Source organism: Pelodiscus sinensis, chromosome 15, assembly GCF_052426305.1.
Source record: "Pelodiscus sinensis isolate ZL-2025 chromosome 15, ASM5242630v1, whole genome shotgun sequence".
Lineage (NCBI taxonomy): Eukaryota > Metazoa > Chordata > Testudines > Trionychidae > Pelodiscus > Pelodiscus sinensis.
Genome location: NC_143066.1, coordinates 38498555 through 38520760, shown reverse-complemented (window position 1 = coordinate 38520760; position 22206 = coordinate 38498555). Strand labels below are relative to the sequence as shown.

Sequence of the window (22206 nt, the reverse complement as noted above, 5' to 3'; positions counted from 1 at the left end):
TGGCTTTGCTCTAGAGCAGACAGTTTCGTTGGATTACTTCAAACAGAACGGCTAGATAAAATACATCAGATAATTTTAAAGGTAGATGTATGGATAGGAAGCTAAAGAGAAAGGAAGCTGGGGAGGCAGAAACAGAGACACAGACACAGACAAACAAACAAAAACAGATACCCTGGCCTGATGACTTTTACTGTAAAATAAGTATTAAAAAAAACACATTAAAAAAAAGAACCAACAACCCTGGAAATGAGAATTATAAACTCTAAGGAAACTGAGTTGCTCTTGGTCACTGTTTATTACTTTCCTCTCGTCAATTCTGTTCTGGGTAAGGCCAGTCCCTCGCATTATAAAACGTCTTCAGCCCCTGGAGATTGACCGGCGGAAAGTACGGCCCGATTTTTTTTCGAATCCACCATTTCCCTTCTCTGGCATGTTTGCCTCCTGGTTGGCTAAATTTGTACTTGAAGTGCTCTCCTCTGATCCACCTTTGAATAAAAGAAACCACACAGTGCAGTCAGAATGAGGTTGAAGACAAATATACACATATACAGTGAAGAAGGAAAAGTTATTTACTTGTTCCTATAGCATAAGAACTAGGGGGGTCACCAAATGAAGTCAATAGATAGCAAGTGTAAAACAAAAGGAAGTTTTTCTTCATGCAGCGCACAGTCAACCTGTGGAACTCCTTGCCAGAAGATGTTGTGAAGACCAGGACGTTAGCAGGGTGAACCGAACAGGTAATGATCAAGCAATCTCTCTCCTGCCATCCATCTCAACCCTCTGACCAACAGAGGCTAGGGACACCATTCTTTACCCATCCTGGCTAATAGCCATTTATGGTCTTAACCTCCATGAATTCATCTAGTTCTTTTTTAAACCCTGTTATACATCAGCTACACCGTAGGCCTACTCTGGAGCTGGAGGTGTGATTGCCAGTCTAGCTGGACACACCAGTGCTCGCTCTGACCAAGCAAGAGTAACAAAAATAGGCGTGTAGCGCAGTGGGATAAACAAACAGCCTCTACTAGAACTCTGTCGAACACCCTAGGTCAGGGCTACTCAGCTCTGGAAGCCCCGGGGTCCACAACGATACAGCACATGCCGAGGGCAGCAACTTAAGTGTATTTGCATATACATGCAAATGTATATGCAAATAGCTTCTTTCACACTGACAGGCATGAATACAAAGATTAAGGCAAGACTACACAATACACAGGCCTCATTTAAGTCAGTTCTGCTGATCTTAATCAAATGCAATATTTACCCGATTTCTACCCATCTGACAGCACTTTGAATGAGCAAGGACAGTCCAGGAATTTAACTACTAAAACACATATGAACAGAAGACCGTTATATTGATGACTTTATTGTTTTGGCTCCCACCCGCCGGCCGCGTGTCGAGCCCAGCGTTAACCCAAACTGCACCGTGGGCCACACGTTGAGGTAGTCCTGCCTTGGGCAATAGCTGGGCAGCTAGCCCGGCCCACCACCATGGCTATTCACATTTCTACAGCACTAGTTTGACCTGGGCGGACACACACCCTTGGAGTCACGCTGTAAGACACTGGGGGCTCGTCTACACTGGCCCCTTTTCCGGAAGGGGCATGTTAATTTCAACTATCGTAGTAGGGAAATCCGCGGGGGATTTAAATATCCCCCGCGGCATTTAAATAAAAATGTCCGCCGCTTTTTTCCGGCTTTTAGAAAAGCCGGAAAAGAGCGCCTACACTGGCCCCGATCCTCCGGAAAAAGCGCCCTTTTCCGGAGGCTCTTATTCCTACTTTGAAGGGCGCTTTTTCCGGAGGATCGGGGCCAGTGTAGACGCTCTTTTCCGGCTTTTCTAAAAGCCGGAAAAAAGCGGCGGACATTTTTATTTAAATGCCGCGGGGGATATTTAAATCAACCGCGGATTTCCTTACTACGATAGTTGAAATTAACATGCCCCTTCCGGAAAAGGGGCCAGTGTAGACGTAGCCTGGTTGTTTTTCCTCCTCAAGAAAAGAGTTTGTGAAAAAAAACCCAAGGAGCTTTCGATCGATCCCCTCAAATTAGTCACCTCCATGAAAATGTTTCATGACAGCAGCCTGAAGTCTCCCTCCACCCTCAGCTTACTCCTGCTCCGTTTCCTCCACCACTTTCTAGCGAGGCTCAGAGCGCGTCTGTTTTCTGACCGTCCTGACAGCCGAGAGAAAAACAGATTTTTTTTGAGGCGCGCGGAAAGAAGCATTCATCAGTCAAGCGCCACACATGGGGAGGCTGCACAGGCGTTTTGTTCTCCAAGTCTTGGGCTTAGACTCACCCCTTTCTCCCTCCCCTTGATATAGGGCATGCTGACAAGAGAGAGAACACCACAGCAGCCCTTTGGCGTGGAGGGCCCTATTTGCAGAGGGCATGACAGTATTTGCCGGGTAGGTTCATAAAATAACGGGCAATAAAAAATGTCACAGTCGTGTCAATGCTCATTTCCAACGGCTTTGCTTCGCTATGAAAATACAAACCTTGCTCCTGAGCAGGGCAGCTGCCTGTTCTTATCAATGGGTCTTCTCCTGCAATGAACTCAGTTCCTACCGGTAAAACAATCATGAAGGCAGCTATATATTGGGTGCGTTCTCTTCGGACCCGAGGCACTCAGACATGAAGCTCCGCTTGCAGCAAAAGACCGAGAAGGATTTTAAAAAACGGACGTGCTGTGATCCAGCCCTGGACATCTCCACGTAAGACTTGACTGGTGCCCCGGTGCCGGGCAATGGACAATAAATGCTCCCATTAAAAACACAGCACCACGTAGCTATCAAGAGTACCTCTCTCTGCAGCTGGTCACCCGGGTTTGCCAATATCAGGGCCCCTTGTTCATTGTTCTAACTTAAAAAAAAAGCAAAGCAAAATCAAATGCTTCGAGCCTCTCTCTCAATGGGGATCGAGTGAGCACGTGGGCAGCTGCATAGTATGTCAGTGAAATATTAACTAGTTTGCGGGTTATGGAGAAAAGGTGGGGGCTGGAACACCCCCCCCCGCCGCCCGCTGCGGGCTGCTCCAACCCCGTGGGGTCTACCGGGGCAGGGGCCAATCCCACCCGACCGGTAGGGTTGCCAGATGGTTGAAACAAAAATGCCGAACTCCGCCCCCCCTTGGTCGGCAGCCATTTTGTGCTGACAGCCTTGCGGAACCAGGTAAGCATGGGGTCTGGAGTCGGGGGGCTGGGGGTGTTTGGAGCCAGAGGGAGGGGAGCTGGGGGGGAAGGGGAGGCCGGGTGCTGAGTGTCTGTAGGGTTGCCAGGTGCCCGGCATTTTTGCCTCCTGGCCAGAGGAAAAAATCGGAAAATACCAGACATTTTAGATGTCCAGTATTCTCTGAATTTATTTTACTGGACAGGAGGTGAAAATACCGGACTGTCCGGGTGAATACCGGACACCTGGCAACCCTACCATCCTCCATCAATCCGTTAACCGGGTAAACTTTATGTTTAACCAGTTCACTAATTAAATGGGATTTTGCATTCCTATTGCATCCGTGATGCTCCCGGGAGCGGGGACAAGGGCCCCCCAAAGGGCATGAGTGGGAGAGGCAAAGTGCCAGCCAGGAGCTGACGGGGGGACAAGCAGGGCTGGTGGCTGGCCCTCCCTCCCCATGCTCACCGGCAGTGGCGGGGCAAGCGGAGTAACGGCCCCAGGTCTCTATGCTCCTCCGTCAGCACCGCTTGGGGAAGGGCAGGACCGCCCCGCACTCACCCGCGGGAAGCCGAGTGGCCCCACACCACCCTCTCCTCTTTCTCGCATCCCTCTGCACCGGCCCGTCAGGACGAAGCCGATCCCGCGTCACCACTGGGGCTTGGGCAGCCAGGCGTAGGGGTCAGAGCCCAAGGCAAGGGGGCCAGGGCAAGCTGAGAAGCACCAGGCCCATCACGACACCTTGTGGCAGATACATTCCTGGGAGCTCCTCCGCTTAAATAGGGTGTCCTGACCAATCAGGGGCCTCATAGAAGCTGTCAGTCATGCTATGTGAGGCGGAACTTCCTGTAGTGTTTATCTCCACAGGATTTATACGATAATGCACACAGCCCCCTCACGAGTCCGGGGTAGCAGTGCAGAGGCGGAGGTCCCCCACGTCACTCCTAACCAGGCGGTGCCCTGAGGGGTCTGAGTGGGTTTTAACGATGCATTGCCCTGCCAGGACCCTTGTGTTGCACATTTCAGGGGAAGGCTGTGGAATAATTGTTTTCAAAGAGGTCAGATCTTCACCACTCCTCACACTCTGCGTTTGCTGGCGTACAGAAACCTGGACTGTATCACTGCAAATGCGATCCTGCAGCTGCTGTTTTAATTATAGTCAGGAGTTGGGGTTTTTTTTTCTTTTTAAAGGCTGGTAAAAGTCAACTGGGGGCTGAAGTGTTACTCCCAGAGTGTTTACTTCGCAGGAGCAGAAAATTTCCTGTTCATAATTAGAACATTACTAACCATCTAAGTTTACATAGGCCCAGGTAGCCCGCAGGCTTCTGTCTGAGGTACTTATAGATTTAAAAGCTGTGCTGCTGGATTGCTTGTTGTGATTCTGAAACCCAGCCACCTTTCAGAACAGCTCCAATGGTTTGGGGGCCAGCCCCCTTCACTGACCACGAGTGTGCTATTCTTTCAGGGAAGCTGCAGCAAATACCAGCAAATCAAAGCTCCAAAACAGAGCTGGGAAATAACATCCAAGGAGACTGGGAGATAGTGTGGCCTAGTGAATAGGACACAGGAGAGGTGGGAATTGACCCCTTGGCTCGTCCAATCACTTGCCAGGTGAGCATGGACAAGCGACCTCTTCTCTCTGAACCTCTTTTCCCCTCCCACCCTCTCTCTGGGCAGCTGTGATGGAAATGTTTTTAGGAAAGGGGTTATTCACACAATACGCATCTGCACCAAATCCATCGCAGTGAGGCCTTGGTCTCAAATGGGGAGCGTAGGCCCCGCTAACATAAATAAAACCATATTCGGTACTAGGCCCTAAACATCAATCTTTGCAATATCCCTGTGTGACAGGAAAGCACGACAATCCCTCTTTTACACACAGGAAGCTGAGTCAGAGAGGGATTAAGGGATGTGGCCAAGGTCGCACAAGGAAGCCTGTGGCAGAGAGAGCTCCCGCATCCCTCCCATTCATTGCTCTGACCACAAAGTCAAGCTGGCTTTTGGGCGAGCCCTTTGGAACAAAAACTTCCCCGTCCCTTCCAAGTGGGTTTGCCCGCCCTGTTTAAATAAGATCTATCATCTGATGTGGCATGATCTTTCCCATATGTCGTCTGTCTATTAAAAAGTTTGCTATCAAAGGAGTCGGCCTGTAAAACTAGAACCGTGTGAGCATTCAGGCAACCGCACACAATTAAAGCTGCATTTTTGTGGCAGAAAGCTTGCGTCTGAATACATTTCAAACTCTTCCATAGAGAGTCTAAATAACACTCCAAAACCAACCAAAAACCCAGCCAGGTCCTCTCCCGTCACCCAAACCTCTACCTGAATCTGGGGGACAGAAAGGGGGGGGATTCCAAAGAGGCTAAGTGATTTAGGAGCATGATTCTCACTCTCAGTGGGACTTGGGCTCCTAAATCACAGAGGCACTTTGAAAAATTCTACCCCATACACCTTCTGGCAGAGATCCAGACCCGCCATTACTACAGTGGCAGCAGCTAGATTCCTGGGCCCTTCAATAGCCACTAGAGCGCTGGGCAATGTATTCTGGGTGACGCTAAAGGACTGGAGGGAGGAGACTCGTCCCCAGCTCCGCCCCTTTCACTCATGGCCCCGCCCCTTCCAGGAGCATAGAGCCACGTTGGGGACCACTGCCTTAGATCTTCTTTTGTGGCATTTACAGGCTCTTGTGCTAAGGCCGTGGTATCTCCAGAATCATAGGACCTCCAGAACCATGTGTTTCTGTGCTATGGGATTGTAATGCTGTTTAGGCCACACTGTAATGCCTATGAATGTCTCTCTTCCAGGCTCACATATCTAAAAGCTGCTGGACTTCACACTCACTGGGAATTCTCCATTTCAGAGCTCATAATGATTGTGTTCTGCTCCAGAAAGGTGCTGGATTTATTATCTAGCTAGTTGCTTCATTCCAGGGTTTGCCCGTTCCTCTGGTCAGATGAATAACCACTGTCGTACGTTGTCATTGCAAGGTTTAGAGCAGGGCTACTCGGCAGGCTACTGTTTGCGGCCAGCGGTGCCGTTCGGGTTTACGCAGGGTTCAACATACAGCCTGTGGGTGGGATCTTCGGAACATAGCCTCTCCTGGGAACACGCTCCGCAACGGTGAGGCATCTCCCAGGCAGGGTGATCATTGCACAGACAAGCATGGTGACGTCTCAGAGACGTCGCTGTGCTCGTATGTGCAAAAACAATGAGGCACCTTAAAGACAAACCCATTTATTTGGGCATCAGCTTTCGTGGGTCGAAACCACGTTGTCTGGTGCAAGACCCTGTAAGTCTGCGTCTGAGGCTTGTAAATGCTGAGCCCTAATATAGTAGATGCAGTGGCATTAATTCTTTTGCTGTGTTCCTGGAAGAGCGCGGACACCCTCTAAAGTTTAGAGGGGTACTCAACTTTGGAAGCCCCGGGGGCCACAATGATACAGCACATGCCAAGGGCACCAACTTCAGTGTGGTTGCATAGACATGCAAATATGTATGCACATATATGCAAATAGCTTTCACATTGACAGGCAGGAATACAAAGATTAAGCCTTGACCCATGGCGCCGGACCCCAACGTGGCCAATGTAAGCCTGTCAGCACCTCTCAAGCTCTGCCCACGAGGCTAAACAGCCAGCATGTCCCACAAGGCCCTGGCGCTACTGGCACCTCCTCCCTGCGGCTGTTCCTTGGGGACTAGAAATGCCGACACTCTGTACCCGTCTGTTCCAGCCAGTCCGTCCACTTGCGTCTTTCCATGCTCACCCCACCTGGGCGACGCCTCGCCGTTGTGGAGCGTGTTCCCAGTGGAGGCCATGGTCCAACGACCCCACCCGCGGGCTGCGTGTTGAGCCCGGCGTAAACCCAAACCACTCCGTGGGCCGCAAACAAACAGGCCATGTATTGAGTAGCCCTGGGTTAGAGCCAGCTAAGATGAGACCAGAGGGCTGGACTTGACCTCTGGAGGTCTCTTCCAGCCCTAGGATTCTATGCCAGCAAGACACCCAGGAATGAACTCTGCAGTAAATCAGAGCCCTACCCATCTATGTCCCATCTCCAGCCCCTGGGGATATTAGCTATTTGCAGTTACAGATGCTACCTGCCATTGTAGGCAATCTCATCACACCAGCTTCCTCCTACCCCTAAAACTTATCAAACTCAGTTGTGAAGCAGTTGGGATTTTTGCCCCCACATCTCCCCGGGGAAGGGTGCCCCAGAACTTTATGTCTCTGATGGCTAGAAATATTCAAAGCCCCCTTCTAACCTCAAGACACTGACTATCAGGGTGAGCCTTGCTCACTGCTCCAGAGAAAATCCCTAGTTAGATCATGAGGCAGCTAAATATGTTCTCTTACGTTAAAAAGAGACAAACGACTTCGGTGGTTCTACGCAACAAGGAAAGCCTGATCCACTCTCATGCTTCAGGGAGGAGAGTTGCAAGGGTCAGGCAGGAAATTCTCTCTTTTCACAACTTACTAAGTGAATGATGGTTTGGGTTATTTTTATTCTCCCTGAAGCATTAGGTGTTAAGTACTGCCAAGAGGTGGGAAACCAGAGTCCACGGCCTAACTGCATCATTCAATTTGGCAAAGGTAGTGTCTTTCAAGAGGTCCCCCAAAAGAACCACAGTTCATCAAACCACCAGGATATAATAATGGGAGGAACACAGCCAGCTGAACAGGAACCCACTGGACACTAAACTATGAGTTGGCAAAGGGCAATAATGCATGAATAACGCAGGCTCCTGCCTTTCTGTGCAAACACATACACTCCATCATCCTTGCTCGCTCTCCGTCCATGAAATTATATGGCCTTGGAGGGCGGGGGAGGGGGAGAGGCTAAAAATAATAAGCATGATTTCTTAAATCAATATTCCACAATGCATCCTGCCAGATGCCCAGTAGCAGCTGTGCCACAGCACTTTTAAGATTCTATCATATATCAGCCTATTATGACATCTTCCAACTGTATGTGTTAAAAATTAGCAGCAATATTCAAGTTGTTACGACCAAGGCCTAAATCTCCCAGACAGCTGTAATTAGTTCCAGAGGGTGCAGCTGTCTCTTTGCAACAGCTGAGAGTTTTTGGAGGGAAAAAAAACAAAAAACCAGGAACGGTGTTTTCTGATGGAATTAATGGCCTGACAGGGCACTTGGGGGTGGAGAAAAGAAACAGAAAAACACGAATTTTCTTTTCTTTTTTCTTTTTTTATCTTAAAGTTTCCTACTCAGTTGTAAATCTGAGGAGTATGCCATGCTGGAACGTATACATTCATTAAGCCAGCAAAGCCTCTGCTACAGGCTTGCTTGCTTATTCTAGCACTGTTAGCAAGTGAAATCATAATTCATCTTGCATCAAAAGCCTTTAAAAAAAAACAATGGCAGCTTTATAGGTTGTTTTCCTTATTCCACTGCCTTCCTTCTATCTAAAGCACTGCTATGGCGGCTGCTACCCCTCGCATCTGAGTGCTTCGGAGTCTTTAATAGATTTATCCTCACAAAACTACTGGGAGGTACAGCAGGGCTATTCACCCCATTGTGCAGAAGGGAAAACTGAGGCTTCACGCGATTTGTCACAGTCACACAGGAAGACAGTGGGGAATGGAACCCAGTTGTCCCAAGTGCCAGGCCGGTATGTTAGTCACTAGAGACTAAACCATCCTCCAAGAAGGACATATAAGATCGGAGCCATTAAGCTAGTGGTTGCAAGATGAGGGGTGCACTCCTGCCACTGGGAGGAGATGAAGGATTATTGGGAGGGTTGCAGAACACTGGCATTGTGGTTGAACTAGAGCATGTCTAGCACCAGTGGCACCCTGGCTGGGGGCGGGTGTCTGTCCACATGCACCCGAGGCAGGACCTGAGGCGCTGAGAGAAGCGACGTTATCCGGTTTGGAATGTCGGTGGCTCTCAGGACAGCTGCTGAATGCCGACGGGGTGACCCGGTGCCCTGGTATCAGGACTGGCCCAATATTAGGGGCTTTATCTTACATAGGCAACTGTATGACCCCTGGTCACAGGGCGGACTCACCGTCACTGCGCCTCTGCCGGTAGCCCTGGGAATGAGCTCTCGTCGGCTCACAGGACGTCTCCCTCCGGCGGGGTCTCCCCCCCGTCCCTGCTTCACTCTCGGACCCGCGTCACTCGCAGGGACCGCTTCAGAACATGGCCCTCGGGCAGGGCCCACTCCAGTGTCTCTCAGACCCCTTCCAGGGGGGTGTTTATCAGTCTCTGCAGTCCAGGGTCCCTCCCTCCCAGGGAACACCCCCTCCACTCCCCCCAGGGGTCTGCTCCTCCCAGGGAGCACCCGGTTCCCCTCCCCTCCCAGTTCCCCTCTCCTCTCAGGGAACACCCCACTCCCCTCTCCCCAGGGGCCCTCCCCTCCCAGGGAACACCCGGTTCCCCTCCCCTCCCAGTTCCTCTCCCCTCCCAGAGAACACCCCGCTCCCCTGTCCCCTCCATGCCTCAGTGACCCACTGCCAGTCTTCACCTAGCCCCTGCCTCAGAGGCAAACTGCCGTCTGGAAAGGCCACTCATCATTGGCAAGGGGGAGGGGGTGGACCTGCTGCCTTCGCCTACCCTGGCTGGCTCTCTGCAGCTCTCCCACACTCGGGTCTGGCCTCAGGCCCTGCTCTGCCTTCCTTCCCCGGCACTGCTCGAGCCCCAGGAAGCCTCCTGCATCCCCGGCAGCCAGCGCAAGAGTAAGCCCTCCTCTCTCCCTCCAGGAGCCCTTCTTTACGTAGCCCTCAGCTGGGCCCTAACTAGCAATAACCGCCTCAGCTACTGGGTTGGGTTTTCCCCTGAAAGGGCCAGTGCAGGGCACACACCCTTTCACCCCCGCCCCAAATAGAAGTATCCTTATTTTCACACGTGCTATCAGGTCACCCCAATATATGCTACAAGTTGGAACTCCCTGGTCTGGCACCCTGGACCTGCCTGGTCCCTAATGAGGAAGTTTGCTGGACCAGGGGAAATCAATTCCAGCCTCTCTGCTGAAAGCCTCCCGGCTCACCTAGCAGGCCACCATCCTCCCAGCCAGGCTCCCCTCCAAGCCACAGACCTCGCTGCTAGCCCCAGCCACTGGGATCCCTGTCCTCAGACTGCTGGCCCAGCTCTGCTGCTGGCAACGGCCAGACTCCCAGCCACTGGATTGACTTATTTCCCAGTCCTGGCCGGCCTCCCAGCCGCTGGTCCCCTGGATGCTGGGATAGCTATGCTCCCGGCCTCAGCCAGCCCCCCACCTCATCCGTGCAGCTGTCTGGTCCAGGGACTGCCTGGTCCATCCATGGTCCTGCTGGACCAGAAAGTCCCAGAGCAGGCAAAGGATCTTTTATCCTCTCTCATTTGCTTGCTTAATTCAAATGGGATACATAGGAATTACTGTGATGGGGGTTACAGAGACAGTATTAGAGTCAGAAACTGGAATTTTCCATCCCCTCTGTAAATTCAGCTATTTCAAAATTCATTTTTGTTCCTGGAAAACAGGAAAGTGGATAGAAAAATTCTACAAACACCTTTGTTTTGGAAATATCAACTCATTTTGCTTTGATAATGTCGAAAGCTTTCATTTTGAGAATGCTGAAACATGACATGACAGATTAAATAGAATATACAGATTTAACTGGGTCTTTATATGAATAGGTCAACCTCACTGAAAAGTCAAATCAAAATGAACTGAAATAATGAAGTCTGAAGTGAAAGATTTCACCTTATCAATACAAAATAAAGTCAAAATGGTTCGTTTTGATTTCTGTTTTGGTCGAAAATTAAGTTGAAATTGACATGTTTTCACAAGACACTTCGCTTTTGACCAAATTGCGAGGGTTTTTTTGGATGAAAAACTATGTTGATTTTTTTTTACAAGCTCTACGACTGATAGAAAGGGAGGAAGCTGTGGTTTGAGTTTATTCAGACTGACTTCCATCCATACGTTCAGCGTTAATGTTGTGTGTCTCCCATGTGCTCAGAGATTTTATAATGACCACATTTTTCCAAGTCACAGTATAAATCAAGAATATGTAAAATGGAAGAATTATCATGGGAATTGCAGTAAAACTTACAAGGGCACCATCTGGGGAGGAGTTCCACTCCACCCACCATCCCAAGTTTCCTACTAGAGGTCTGCTTGTCCTAGCCTCAGGCTATGACTAGACTGCAGGCTTCTTTCGAAGAGATCTTCCAAAAAAAAATTCTTTAGAAAGAGAGCGTCCACACTGCAAAAGCGCAATGAAAAAGCGATGTGCTTTTTTGAAAGAGAGCGTCCACATTCATTGGGCGCTATCTCTCATTTCAGTTGTGATTACTGTGCCGGAATGGCCACCAGGGCACCTATGCTTTTTTCTTGGAGGTCTCTTCTTTTGAAAAAATACTCTCTTTCGTGTCCACACACTCCTTTTTCCGAAAAAGCTTTTTCCTTGTAGAAAGGGGTTTACCACTGTGAGAAACCCCCCTCTATTTTTTTGACTTTCTGTTGAAAGAACACAATAGGGCTACGTCTACACTGGCATGAATTTCCGGAAATGCTTAAAACGGAATACTATTCCGTTTTCAGTTTTTCCGGAAAAGGAGCGTCTACATTGGCAGGCTGCTTTTCCGGAAAAGCCCTTTTTCCGGAAAAGCATCCGTGGCCAATGTAGACGCGCTTTTCCGGAAAAGAGCCCCAATCGCCATTTTCATGATCGGGGCTTTTTTCCGGAAAAGACTACTGGGCTGTCTACACTGGCCCTTTTCCGGAACAGTGTTCCAGAATAAGGACTTATGCCCGAGTGGGAGCAGAATAGTTTTTCCGGAATAGCGGCTGATTTTGTACAGCAGAGCATCGTTGCTATTCCGGAAATTCAAGGGCCAGTGTAGCCAGGTCGCAGCTTATTCCGGAAAAGTGGCTGATTTTCCGGAATAAGTGGCCCCGTGTAGACACAGCCAGCTAGTGTGGACATAAGTGTAGTTTTTCCGGAAGAACGGCTGTTTTTCCAGAAAAACTCGGCAGTGTAGACATACCCCCAGATGGAGCTTTTACCTGCAACACAGCTTTAGCGTAAGGTTTTGTCTACACTGAAAAGTTGAAAGCGGCTGGCACAGCAACGCTTTACCGTGGCATTATGACCATGGCAGCAGTGCTGAGAGAGGGTTCTCCACATAAACCACTTCCACGCAGGGAGTAACAAACAGCAGTAGCCTGGTTCACACTGGCACTTTACAGCTGCGCTCGGGGTGTGTTTTTTCACACTCCCTAACCAGAATGTTCATCTAACATAGATGAATTAGGAAGCTGGAAACAGCACAAATTTTGAAGCAGGGAGTCCGGTTATAAACAGAGGCAGATAAGGAAAGGGTTGTCAGTCAAGTAAATCAAGGATCGCTAGGTGATCCTGGCAGCATTGGCAAGCACGCCAGTTACAAGGTAGGAAACAAAGGTAGGAATAAACGGTGAGAACTAAAAAGTGGTGTTCCCCGGAGGTCTGTATTCGGACCAGAGCTGTTCAACGTATTCACAGGGTAAAACAATCTGGAAAAAGAGGCACGCAGAGAGGTGGCAAAATTTGCAGAGGATACAACATAAGAGAGTTAAGTCCAAAATTCAGTGCAAAGACCTGCAAAGGGATCTCACAAAACTGGGTAACTGGGCAATGAGGTGGCAGATGAAATTCAATGTTGTTAAATGCAAAGTACTGCACATAACAAAACAGAATCCCTACCGCACATACAACATTATGAGGGTCTAAATTAGCCAAACCCATCAGTAAAGAGATCTTAGAGTCATCGTGGATAGTTCTCTGAACATGTGTGTGCCAAAAAAACCCGAGCAGAATGGTGGGAATCATTAGGAAAAGAATAGATAATAAACCATAAAATATTATATTACTTTTATGTAAATCTTTGCTACACCCACGTTTGCTTACTGCAAGCAGATATGGTCACCCCATCTCACAAAGGATACACTGGGTTTGGAAAATGCAACAGAAAGGATTAGGGGATATAGGGCACCTTCAAAATTGAAGGATTTATTCCTTCCCACAACACAAGAACCAGGGGCACTCAACGATACGAATAGGTAGCAGATTTAACACAAACCAAAGAAAGTCTTTTTTCACAGTCAACCTGTGGAACTCTTTGCCAGGGGATATTATAAAGGCCAAAAATATAACTGGGTTCCATTAAGAACTAGGCAAGTTCATGGCAAATAGGTCCATCATTGGCTATTAGCTGGGTGGGCAGGAACCCAACACCATGTTCTTCATGTTCCTCACCTTTGTTTGCCAGAAGCTGGAAATGGGCAACAGGGGATGGATCACTTGTTTTGGTCTCTCGCTCTGAAAACACCCGGTATTGGCCACTGTTGGAAGACCGGATATGGGGCTCGATGGACCACTGATGGCCATTCTGATGTTCTTATATAGAAAACCCAGATCAATTTTCCCCCAGTTGTAACTCACTAGACTCCACTTCTCTCCCAATACTCAGACAGAACCTGGGATTTGACAGCATCTCTCTCCCCGCAGGGTTAACAACAAAAGTTTTAAACCTAACTAGTGTCCAGTCGGTGACTTGCTACAGGATGGGAGAATGTGTTATTAGTAGAGATGAACAGATCTAATATGCATTTAATTTTCTTCTTTTATATAGGAATAAGATGCAGTGTTCCTGTCAGCTAACTGCAAAGTTACCTGCCCCCAAAAATAGAGCTCTGAAGTGCCTAAGTAGCCCCTGGAATCACAGGAAACATTGCCCCCCCCCGGCAAATCTGAAATGGCACCGTTGATTTTTGAGTGAACTCCGTGACACACAGGCAAGGCCTTTCGCTCGTCCAGAGTATATCCGAGATGTTCCTGCAGCCTGACAGGGAGAACCCCAGGAAATACCTGCCCAGTTTTTCCTCTTCACTTGAAAAGAACTCCCTTATATACTTGTGGCGTTCAGGACACTTCAGGAGGGATGGGGAGGAGCAGAGATGGGGCGCACTCAGGAGATAAGGTGGGAAGAGATAGGGTGGGGACTTGGGGGAGGGTAGAATTGGGGTGGGGGGTAGAATGGGGCCAGGAGCAGAGCAGGAGAAGGGATTTGGAGGAAGAGGATGGAATGGGGCGAGGCAGAGTGGGGTAGGAAGAGGCAAGGCGAGGGTTTGGGGGAAGGAGATGGAATGGGGACGGAGCAAGGGTGGGAAGAGGCGGGGCAAGAGCTTGGGGGAGGGGCCTAAAATGGAGAGGGGGATTGATTCCCCCTCTGACTGGAGAGGAAGTTGGCTCCTATGGCTACACATGCCACATATGCTGCCAACACAGACGTGGAGTGTAGCTACTGCCTAAAATCTTACCTTGCATTAGATTCAATGTTAGCTAACACCACATCCTAAATAGAGCCATGCTGATTTATGCCTGCCGAGGATCGGATCCATATATGTTAAGGCCTGTGGCTACTAAAGAAACAGGAAATAAAACAGACCAACCATGAATACTATGTAATACTAACCTCTAACACTCTTCTAGTCCGATTAAAAGATATTGCCTAAAGGAATAACACTGGGTTTCAGGTTCCAGGGTTTATTTTTAAAACTGTGTTTTGAGGCTGCAGCAACAAAAGTTTACAATGGACAAAACTCAAGTGAAAACCCACAGTTTTCCAAGCAAGCGAGTCTAAGAAATTAAAAAAGCAGGGCTGTCATTTATCTTGAGAGTCACTGAACATTTAAAGTCAGAAATGAAAACATTTTCCCCTCTTTCTGTAAGCAAAATCCATTTTAGTTGCAATTCTTTTTCCATGATGGTATGTTAAAGCACTTATTAATTTCTTAGCCGAAGTCCTACCATTTAGATTTAAGATGGTTAATGTTTTATGAACTATCCGCTGAACAATAATATTTTGTACATCTACATTCCAATAACATCACTTTGCTTGAAGTAAAGTTTCACACTCAATTAGGCCGTGCATTCAACAATGCATTCATTTGTAATCAGTCACCTGTTTTTCATTTTACATTTATCACACTTGAAAAAATACTATAATTTTTAGAGTTGTAAAGAAGCCTACAAACTTGGGTCTCAAAAATTTCATTTCGAAGGCATTAACTCATTTTGAAAGTCCCTTGGCTATTGGAGGTGTAGAGTTTCCATTAGCAGAATAAACTCCACAGAGTATGGAACTTAATGTTCTTATGGAAAACAGTCCCTTCCCCTAATTATTTAGTCTAGCAGGGAATGAAAATAATTAAGTCTCAAAATTTCCTTTAGAATGGAGGGAAAATAGTAAGAAAATGAGAATTTTTCCACCTAGCTACTAAAGTGGAACAGAGACGTGGTGGGCAGAATAATTAGCCCTGGAGGTGGAGAGAGAAGGCGAGTTAAAGATTTGTAGCAGTCAATGGTAGGCGAGGGCTTATGGGTTAGTAGGTGCCCTCCGTCTGCAGGAATCACTGGAGCCTAGGAGACTAAAAAAAATTATTTCATTTTCAATGATTGCTGTTGAGGTTGAAATGAAGGCTGGGCAGAGATAGTGTCCGTAGTCTCTGTGCGTCAGAAGCTGAGAGTGGGTGAGAGGAGACAGATCAAGCGATGCTCTGTTCATTCCCGGTGGGGCACCTGGCATTGCCCACTGTTGGAAGACAGGAGACTGGACAGGATGGTGCTTTGTGTGACCCGGTGTGGTTGTTCTTTTCTTCTAAGGTTTTGTGAAGAAAAAACCCAACCTGTTATAAAACCAAGAAAGTAACTAGTGGTTTTCCCGAAGCGCCTAGTAATTTACAATGCCTCAGTGTTTTGCGCCCAATTTGAGACACTTCAGAGAAGCCTGACAGACACAGGCTAGGTGCCCAGCATTTCCTGCAAATCAGACAGCATCAAGAAGTCTCATGAAACCAAAAATGACCACACCCAATGTCACCAGTGACTTTTTAAAATCTTATCCAATATGAACCGAAGTATGATTAGAAATTAACTTACAAGTTCGGTTTGGATTACAAGGGGCAAAAGCCAGTTTACAAATATGTGTTTTTGAAAGAAAACCATGTCTCGTGTTCCACCACCAATAGTATAATTGAGAGAATTAAACGAATCTGTGTTTCATTATTTCTGTTCTCTTCCCTTTCAGTTCAGCTGGAACAATGACAATAGATTAATCAGTTTCTGGTAAGTTTCTCTTTCAGGTTCTCTTGCATGAGAGCATGTTTGGGTCTCCGTCCGAACTGCATAGTGATCTTACTATATAATTAAAAATAAGACCAGCCAGACTGGGTCAGACCAAAGGTCCATCTAGCCCAGTATCCTGTCTGCCCACAGTGGCCAATACCAGATGACCTAGAGGGAGGGATCACAACAGGGAATCCTCACGTGATCCCTCCCCCATCACCGACCTCCAGAGAAACAGAGGCTAGGGACACCATTCCTGCCTAATCTCCATGAAACTATCTAGCTCTTTCTTGAACCTGTTAAAGTTCTAGTCTTCACCGCCTCCTCTGGCAAGGAGTTCCACAGGTTGACTGGGCGCTGAGAGAAGAAAAACTTCCTTTTGTTTGTTTTAAACCTGTTGCCTATTCATTTCATTTGATGACCCCTCGCTCTTTTACTGTACATAAATAAGTTTTCCTTATTCACTTTTTCCATACCAGACATGATGGAATATCCCCCCTTAGTCTCCTCTTTACTAAGCTGAAAAGTCCAAGTCTTTTTAATGTGCGTCTGTCTTGTCTGTCTATCCATCTGTGAATCCGTTTGTTCAAGAACTCCTCCTAAATGGTAAGAACTGGGACCACCAAATTGGGTAGGCAGCTTCCTCTTAACCAACTTAAAGCAAGGTAGCAGGAATTACCTACCACAAGCCGACCTTATTCAGATCCAGATCCTTACTGTGGCCAAAAGAGCGTAATGCCATCCTGGAAGCGTGGCCACAGGAATCTGGAGTAGGAGCAGGGAGATAATTTTACCTCTGTATTTGGCACTGGTGTGATCTCTGTTGAAATACCCTGCCCAGCTCCAGTGCCTCCAACTCAAGAAGGACGTTGATAAATTAGAGTTCAGAGAAGAGCCACAAGAATAATTAAAGGATGAGAAAACCTTGCCTCACAGTGAGAAACACAAGGAGCTCAACTGATTTAGCGTAACAGAGGTTAAAAGGTGGCTTGACTATAGTCTATCAGACTCTACACAGGGAACAAATATTTAATAACGGCTTCTTTAGTCCAGCAGATAAAGGTATAAACACAGACCAATGGCTAGAAGCTAAAACTAGACAAACTTACACTGGAAATAAGGCATAACATTTTTACTAGTGAGAGTAATTAATCAGGGGAACAACTCAGGGATCATTACCCTGGCTCCTGGTGGATTCTCCATCACTGACAATGTTTTGGATTGGATGTTTCTCTAAAAGATCTGCTCTAGGAATTATTTGGGGGAAGTTCTCAGGCTTGTGTTATGCAGGAAGTCAGACAACAGGTCCATAATGGTCCCTTCTGGCTTGAGGTTCTATGTATCTTTTATCTTCACCATGGGAGGAACCCAAATCACAAATCTGAATACTCCTGAAATTCAGGAAATCCAGATCCAAACCCAAACTTTGGCCAATTTCAGAGTATTCTACTTTGGATCATTAAACAAAAGCTTAAGCTGCAAATTTGGATCAACTTTTTGGATTTGGACCAAAACAAGAATTTGAATTACTCTTTTACATCACCCCAAAGTGTATTGGACACCTCAGAGCACAGTTTAAAAGCACACAATCTAGCAGCTATTTATACTGGGGATAAGTAAAAATGGCAACTACACTGGTATACAACTGGCATCACTCAGTGATGAATAAAGACAGCACTCTGTAAGACACAGTATTTAACAGATGGCATCAGAGAAGCTATATAATCACTTCCTAGACCCCTTAAAGATACAAAACATCTACATCCTTTCATCCACTATGTGCTGACCATCAGTTAAGTGTTTACAAAGTAAGAGAGATGCTAATGTTGATCATTTAAAAAATACAGAATTCTATTTTCTCACTTTCTGGAGAACCAAGTAACTGATCACAGCCTGGAAAAAAAATTAATTAACCTAACTACATTTCCCACAATTATTTTCTGGTTTTTAAACTCAGTTACATTTTTTTGTAATGCGACAATTCTAGAAAGTGTATGGAAGATGCAAATATACCGCCCATCTTTTATGAATACCCAACAAGGCAAAAACAACAAGCATTTTTCCTTGATTTTTTAAAGTTGTTACCATGAGTGTAAGACGATTTTTGAAACCATCTTGTAGAATAGGAACAATGTTTATGGCACTGGGGGTATCCTGGCAATAAACAGCTTTTGTGATTATCAAACCCTTTTGCTGTTTAATCAACTGCAAGAGCTGTTTATTGCCCACAGCTGTCAGATGGTAACAACTTTTGGTTGCTGCCAATGGGGGGTGCCTGATTCAAACCAGTGTCTAAAGGCTTTAGATTCTCTTCACAACTCCATGAGGCAACCACCTTTCAGGACCCTTCAGAAAAGAAACAATGATTGAGAACAATAAGGAGCCCCACACTTAACCGGAGATCAATACTGAGGCGATCAATTCCCCGGGGGTTGATTTAGAGGATCTAGTAAAGACCCACTAAATCAATCACCAGTGGCTCTCTCCTTGACTCTGGTACTCTACTGGAATGAGTTTCTCCAGTCAACCTTCTACAGGAGACCCCGCGACAATTCAGCCCAAGGTACGTTAACTCCAGTTGCGCTAGTCATGCAGCTGCAATTGCGTAGCTAAAGGAAAACATGGCCCTAAGGGTACAGCTACACTGCAGTATGACTCACGACATGACCACAGACAGCACAGCTCCACTGACGTTGCAATGTTGATGTTCCGACTCTGGCCAGAGCCACGAAGAAGAGGGAGAGTCCCAAGCCTGGGGCTCCAGGCTGAGCCTGAATGCTGGCACTGGAATTTTATAACCCCGAAAACCTGAGTCAGCAGACCCCTCTCTCAGTCAGCTCTGAGTCCCAGTGCCGCGGGCTTTTTTACTGTGGTGTAGATGTATCCCGAGTGTGATGGCCATTCAGTTCAAGCCCAGGCACTCAGCTTCTCTGCAAGCGGAGTGGGGTGAGATCAGGGAGGGGAAAGCCACCTGCAAGAACAAGGCCCGGTGAACCGGGTTGCCACGCAATCCTCTGGTGGCGGCTATTCCAGCTCATTCTTGCCCACTGTGTATAACATGAATTCAGGCCCATTCCCTGGCAACTTCTCCCCATGGTCCGTGTTGCAGCCTCCCTGTGGGGACAGCTAGCCAGCAGTGTCCCGCGCAAGCCAGATACAGGCCGACATGGTGGTGATGAGGTCATTGACGGCTACGGCAATACCCCTAAAAGCCCTTCTTAAATGAAGCGAAAGCATCTTTGGAGTCCAAAGGGCATGGGTTACTGGGAGCCCATAATACGCCAAACAACGGGGCCGACGAGAACGGTCTTTTGGGACAACGCTTGGGGAGTGGAATTCCCGGGAAAGACCGAGGGGAAAGTGAATGCAAATGCCCTTTGCCTGTTATGCAAAATCCCGACCTTTCGAAGCTACGCCCACCATCAACTGATTGACTGTTCTGGAAGGCCGGAGATGAGGGGTGTAAACATATCAACCGCGTAACCGATAAAAATCCGATCGGTGACATGATTAACCACGGAGCTGCCGGCTCCCACGTGCCCTCGCAGAGTTTAACTGTTAACAGGAACTGATCAGCAGCAGCTTATCGGTAAACCAGTTAAACACTCATATCCCTACTGCAGATGAAAAGGCCAAGCTATAGAGAGAGCCAGGCTTGAACTGCCCAATTTATTCGGAGGTGACTCATCAGCTAGTAACCCCAGAAAAACCCTGGGTGGCATTTATAGGAGTGACTCCTGCCAGAACCCTTGTTGGAACAGCCGGGTGACCTCTGCTATGGTTATTAACATGCGTTTAGGCTCTTTTATTGCCCTGAATAGATTATCTCTGCACGGCTTTCACCTCAAGAACAGATGCGCATTAGAGCAGTGAGTGGTAACTTGTAACGACCGGTAACGCGCTGTTCACAGCCCTTGAAGTGCAAGCAACACATAGACGCTGGCCCGGTCGGGCAGCCTGGCTCGCTGGCATAACACAGTATAGACAGGGCACCGGGCAGACCTGCAACCCGCCCCAGTCAGGAGAATGAGTGCTGGAACTGGGGAGGTGCTGCCATGCTCCCTGGCTCAGGGTGGTTTCCAGCACGTGCAAGGCGTGCAGTTCGGTTCCATGGCTCTCAGCACCCCCACTGTACGACCAGTTCCAGCGCCCCCGTTAGGAGGGAGAGAAGAGAGGGAGAAGGGATGGCGGTGGATCAGGTCGCCTGAGTGGCAGATCCTTGGAAATACAGACCTGTGAGAGGCCTCTCCATACCAAGCGGAGCATTTGCAGCTAGCTGGCAACCTGCTCCGTGCTATTCATTCGCATCAGGGGCTGCACAAATAGACATGCACCTCCATGGCGCCGTCATGGTTTGCTTAAGGAACACGTAGCAGAGCCGAGTGCAAGTTCCCAACCTCCCCCCTGCAAGGAGTGACAGGGTAATCAAACGACACCAGAAAACAGGCTTCACCTTCCACTCCACGTTCCTTTTAATACTGCCCGGGGGAGACCAGTGGGGCAGGCGACATGAGCGATCTGTTCCTCGTTTGTAAAGCTAATGCAGGCTGGGCTAATCAGAGCTGAGGACCCCGCAGTAAACACGATTAAAGCTGTGTCATTCGGCGGCAAGGAGCATTCTCTGATATCCCGGTGTGCCTTGTGCCGGGGTAATTAATGGAAGTGCCCCAAGAGCCTGCTTGGATGACATCCAACATGCAATTATTTTGGTCTAACAAATCTATCGATTGTGTAACGGAACACACCGTGATATTAGCCAATAATGCGCCTCGAACAATAAACTGGAATTTACGGGGACTCTGTTACGTTTGTGAGTCTTCTGGCTCAGGGTAATATTCCATGCCCCGTGCAACATAGGAGCCTGTTCTCAACCAGAGGGCACTGCTGTTCTGTTTGCTTCACACTGCTGCTGGGAAGGGACAGACCGAAGCTCTGAAGGGAATACATTTAGATTTCCAAACCATGGCCGTCTTCCATGGAAAGCTTGGACTGTAATGCGGTGACCCATTTTCTGGGCTCTGCGAGGCAAGTAGATAGTTGGATCAAATTCCTTCTGAATGTGACCAAACTGCCCGAGCGTTTTCGATAGCACCTGTCTATGCAATGAAGAGGAATGCAAAGCAAGGTGGCTGAAGGATTTTAGGAAAGCAGACTGAATGGTGATAGGAAGTTCTGGTTTGCGTTGGTGGGAATTGCATTTACCTACAGGGGGATTCCTTTTGGCACGGGATGAAGATTTTATATGTATTATCTGAGGAAGAGATGCTTACTATCCTGAGACTGTCCATTAGAATACCAGACTCTGTTCTTCTGTTATCAGTCATAGAATCATAGAACTGGAAGGGACCTCGAGTGGTCATCGAGTCCAGCCCCCCGCCCTCAAGGCAGGACCAAGCTCCGTCTACACCATCCCTGACAGATGTCTATCTAACCTGTTCTTAAATATCTCCAGAGAGGGAGATTCCACCACCTCCCTTGGCAATTTATTCCAATATTTGACCACCCTGACAGTTAGGAATTTTTTCCTAATGTCCAATCTAAACCTCCCTTGCTGCACTTTAAGCCCATTACTCCTTGTCCTGTCCTCAGAAACCAAGAGGAACAAATTTTTTCCTTCCTGTGAACACGTCCCTCCACCTGTGATGATAGATATCCGTGTTTCTCAATGTGGTCCACAAAACCATTTTGAAAAACCTGCTCACTGGCCGCTTGGGTGTGTTTACTTACTTGCTCTGTGGCCACGGAGCCTCGCGGCTCCCATTGGCTCCGGTTTGCCGTTTGCAGACAATGGGAGTCGCGTGGCTTCGTGGCTGCAGAGCCGGTAAATAAACACACCAGAGCGGCCAGTGAGCAGGTTTCTCAAAGTTTCGCAGATCGCTTTGAGAAACACGGATATCTATTCAGGTGACTGATAACAGAAGAA

General features: G+C 47.9%; 1 protein-coding gene across 4 annotated transcripts in view; it reads right to left on the bottom strand.

The window, feature by feature from the left end:
* Nucleotides 1-276: 276 nt before the first annotated feature.
* LMF1 (lipase maturation factor 1) overlaps nt 277-22206 on the bottom strand; it is a 441609-nt gene continuing 419679 nt past the window's right edge. For 3 of the 4 annotated variants that reach the window (XM_075899802.2, XM_014569758.4, XM_025180933.3), the window contains one exon: nt 277-485. In XM_075899802.2, coding sequence (XP_075755917.2) covers nt 311-485 — 175 coding nt within the window. In that variant the 3' untranslated portion in view covers nt 277-310. Of the gene's footprint in view, nt 486-14313; nt 15845-22206 lie in introns of those variants that run through there. The other variant, XM_075899803.2, reaches the window with a different exon arrangement.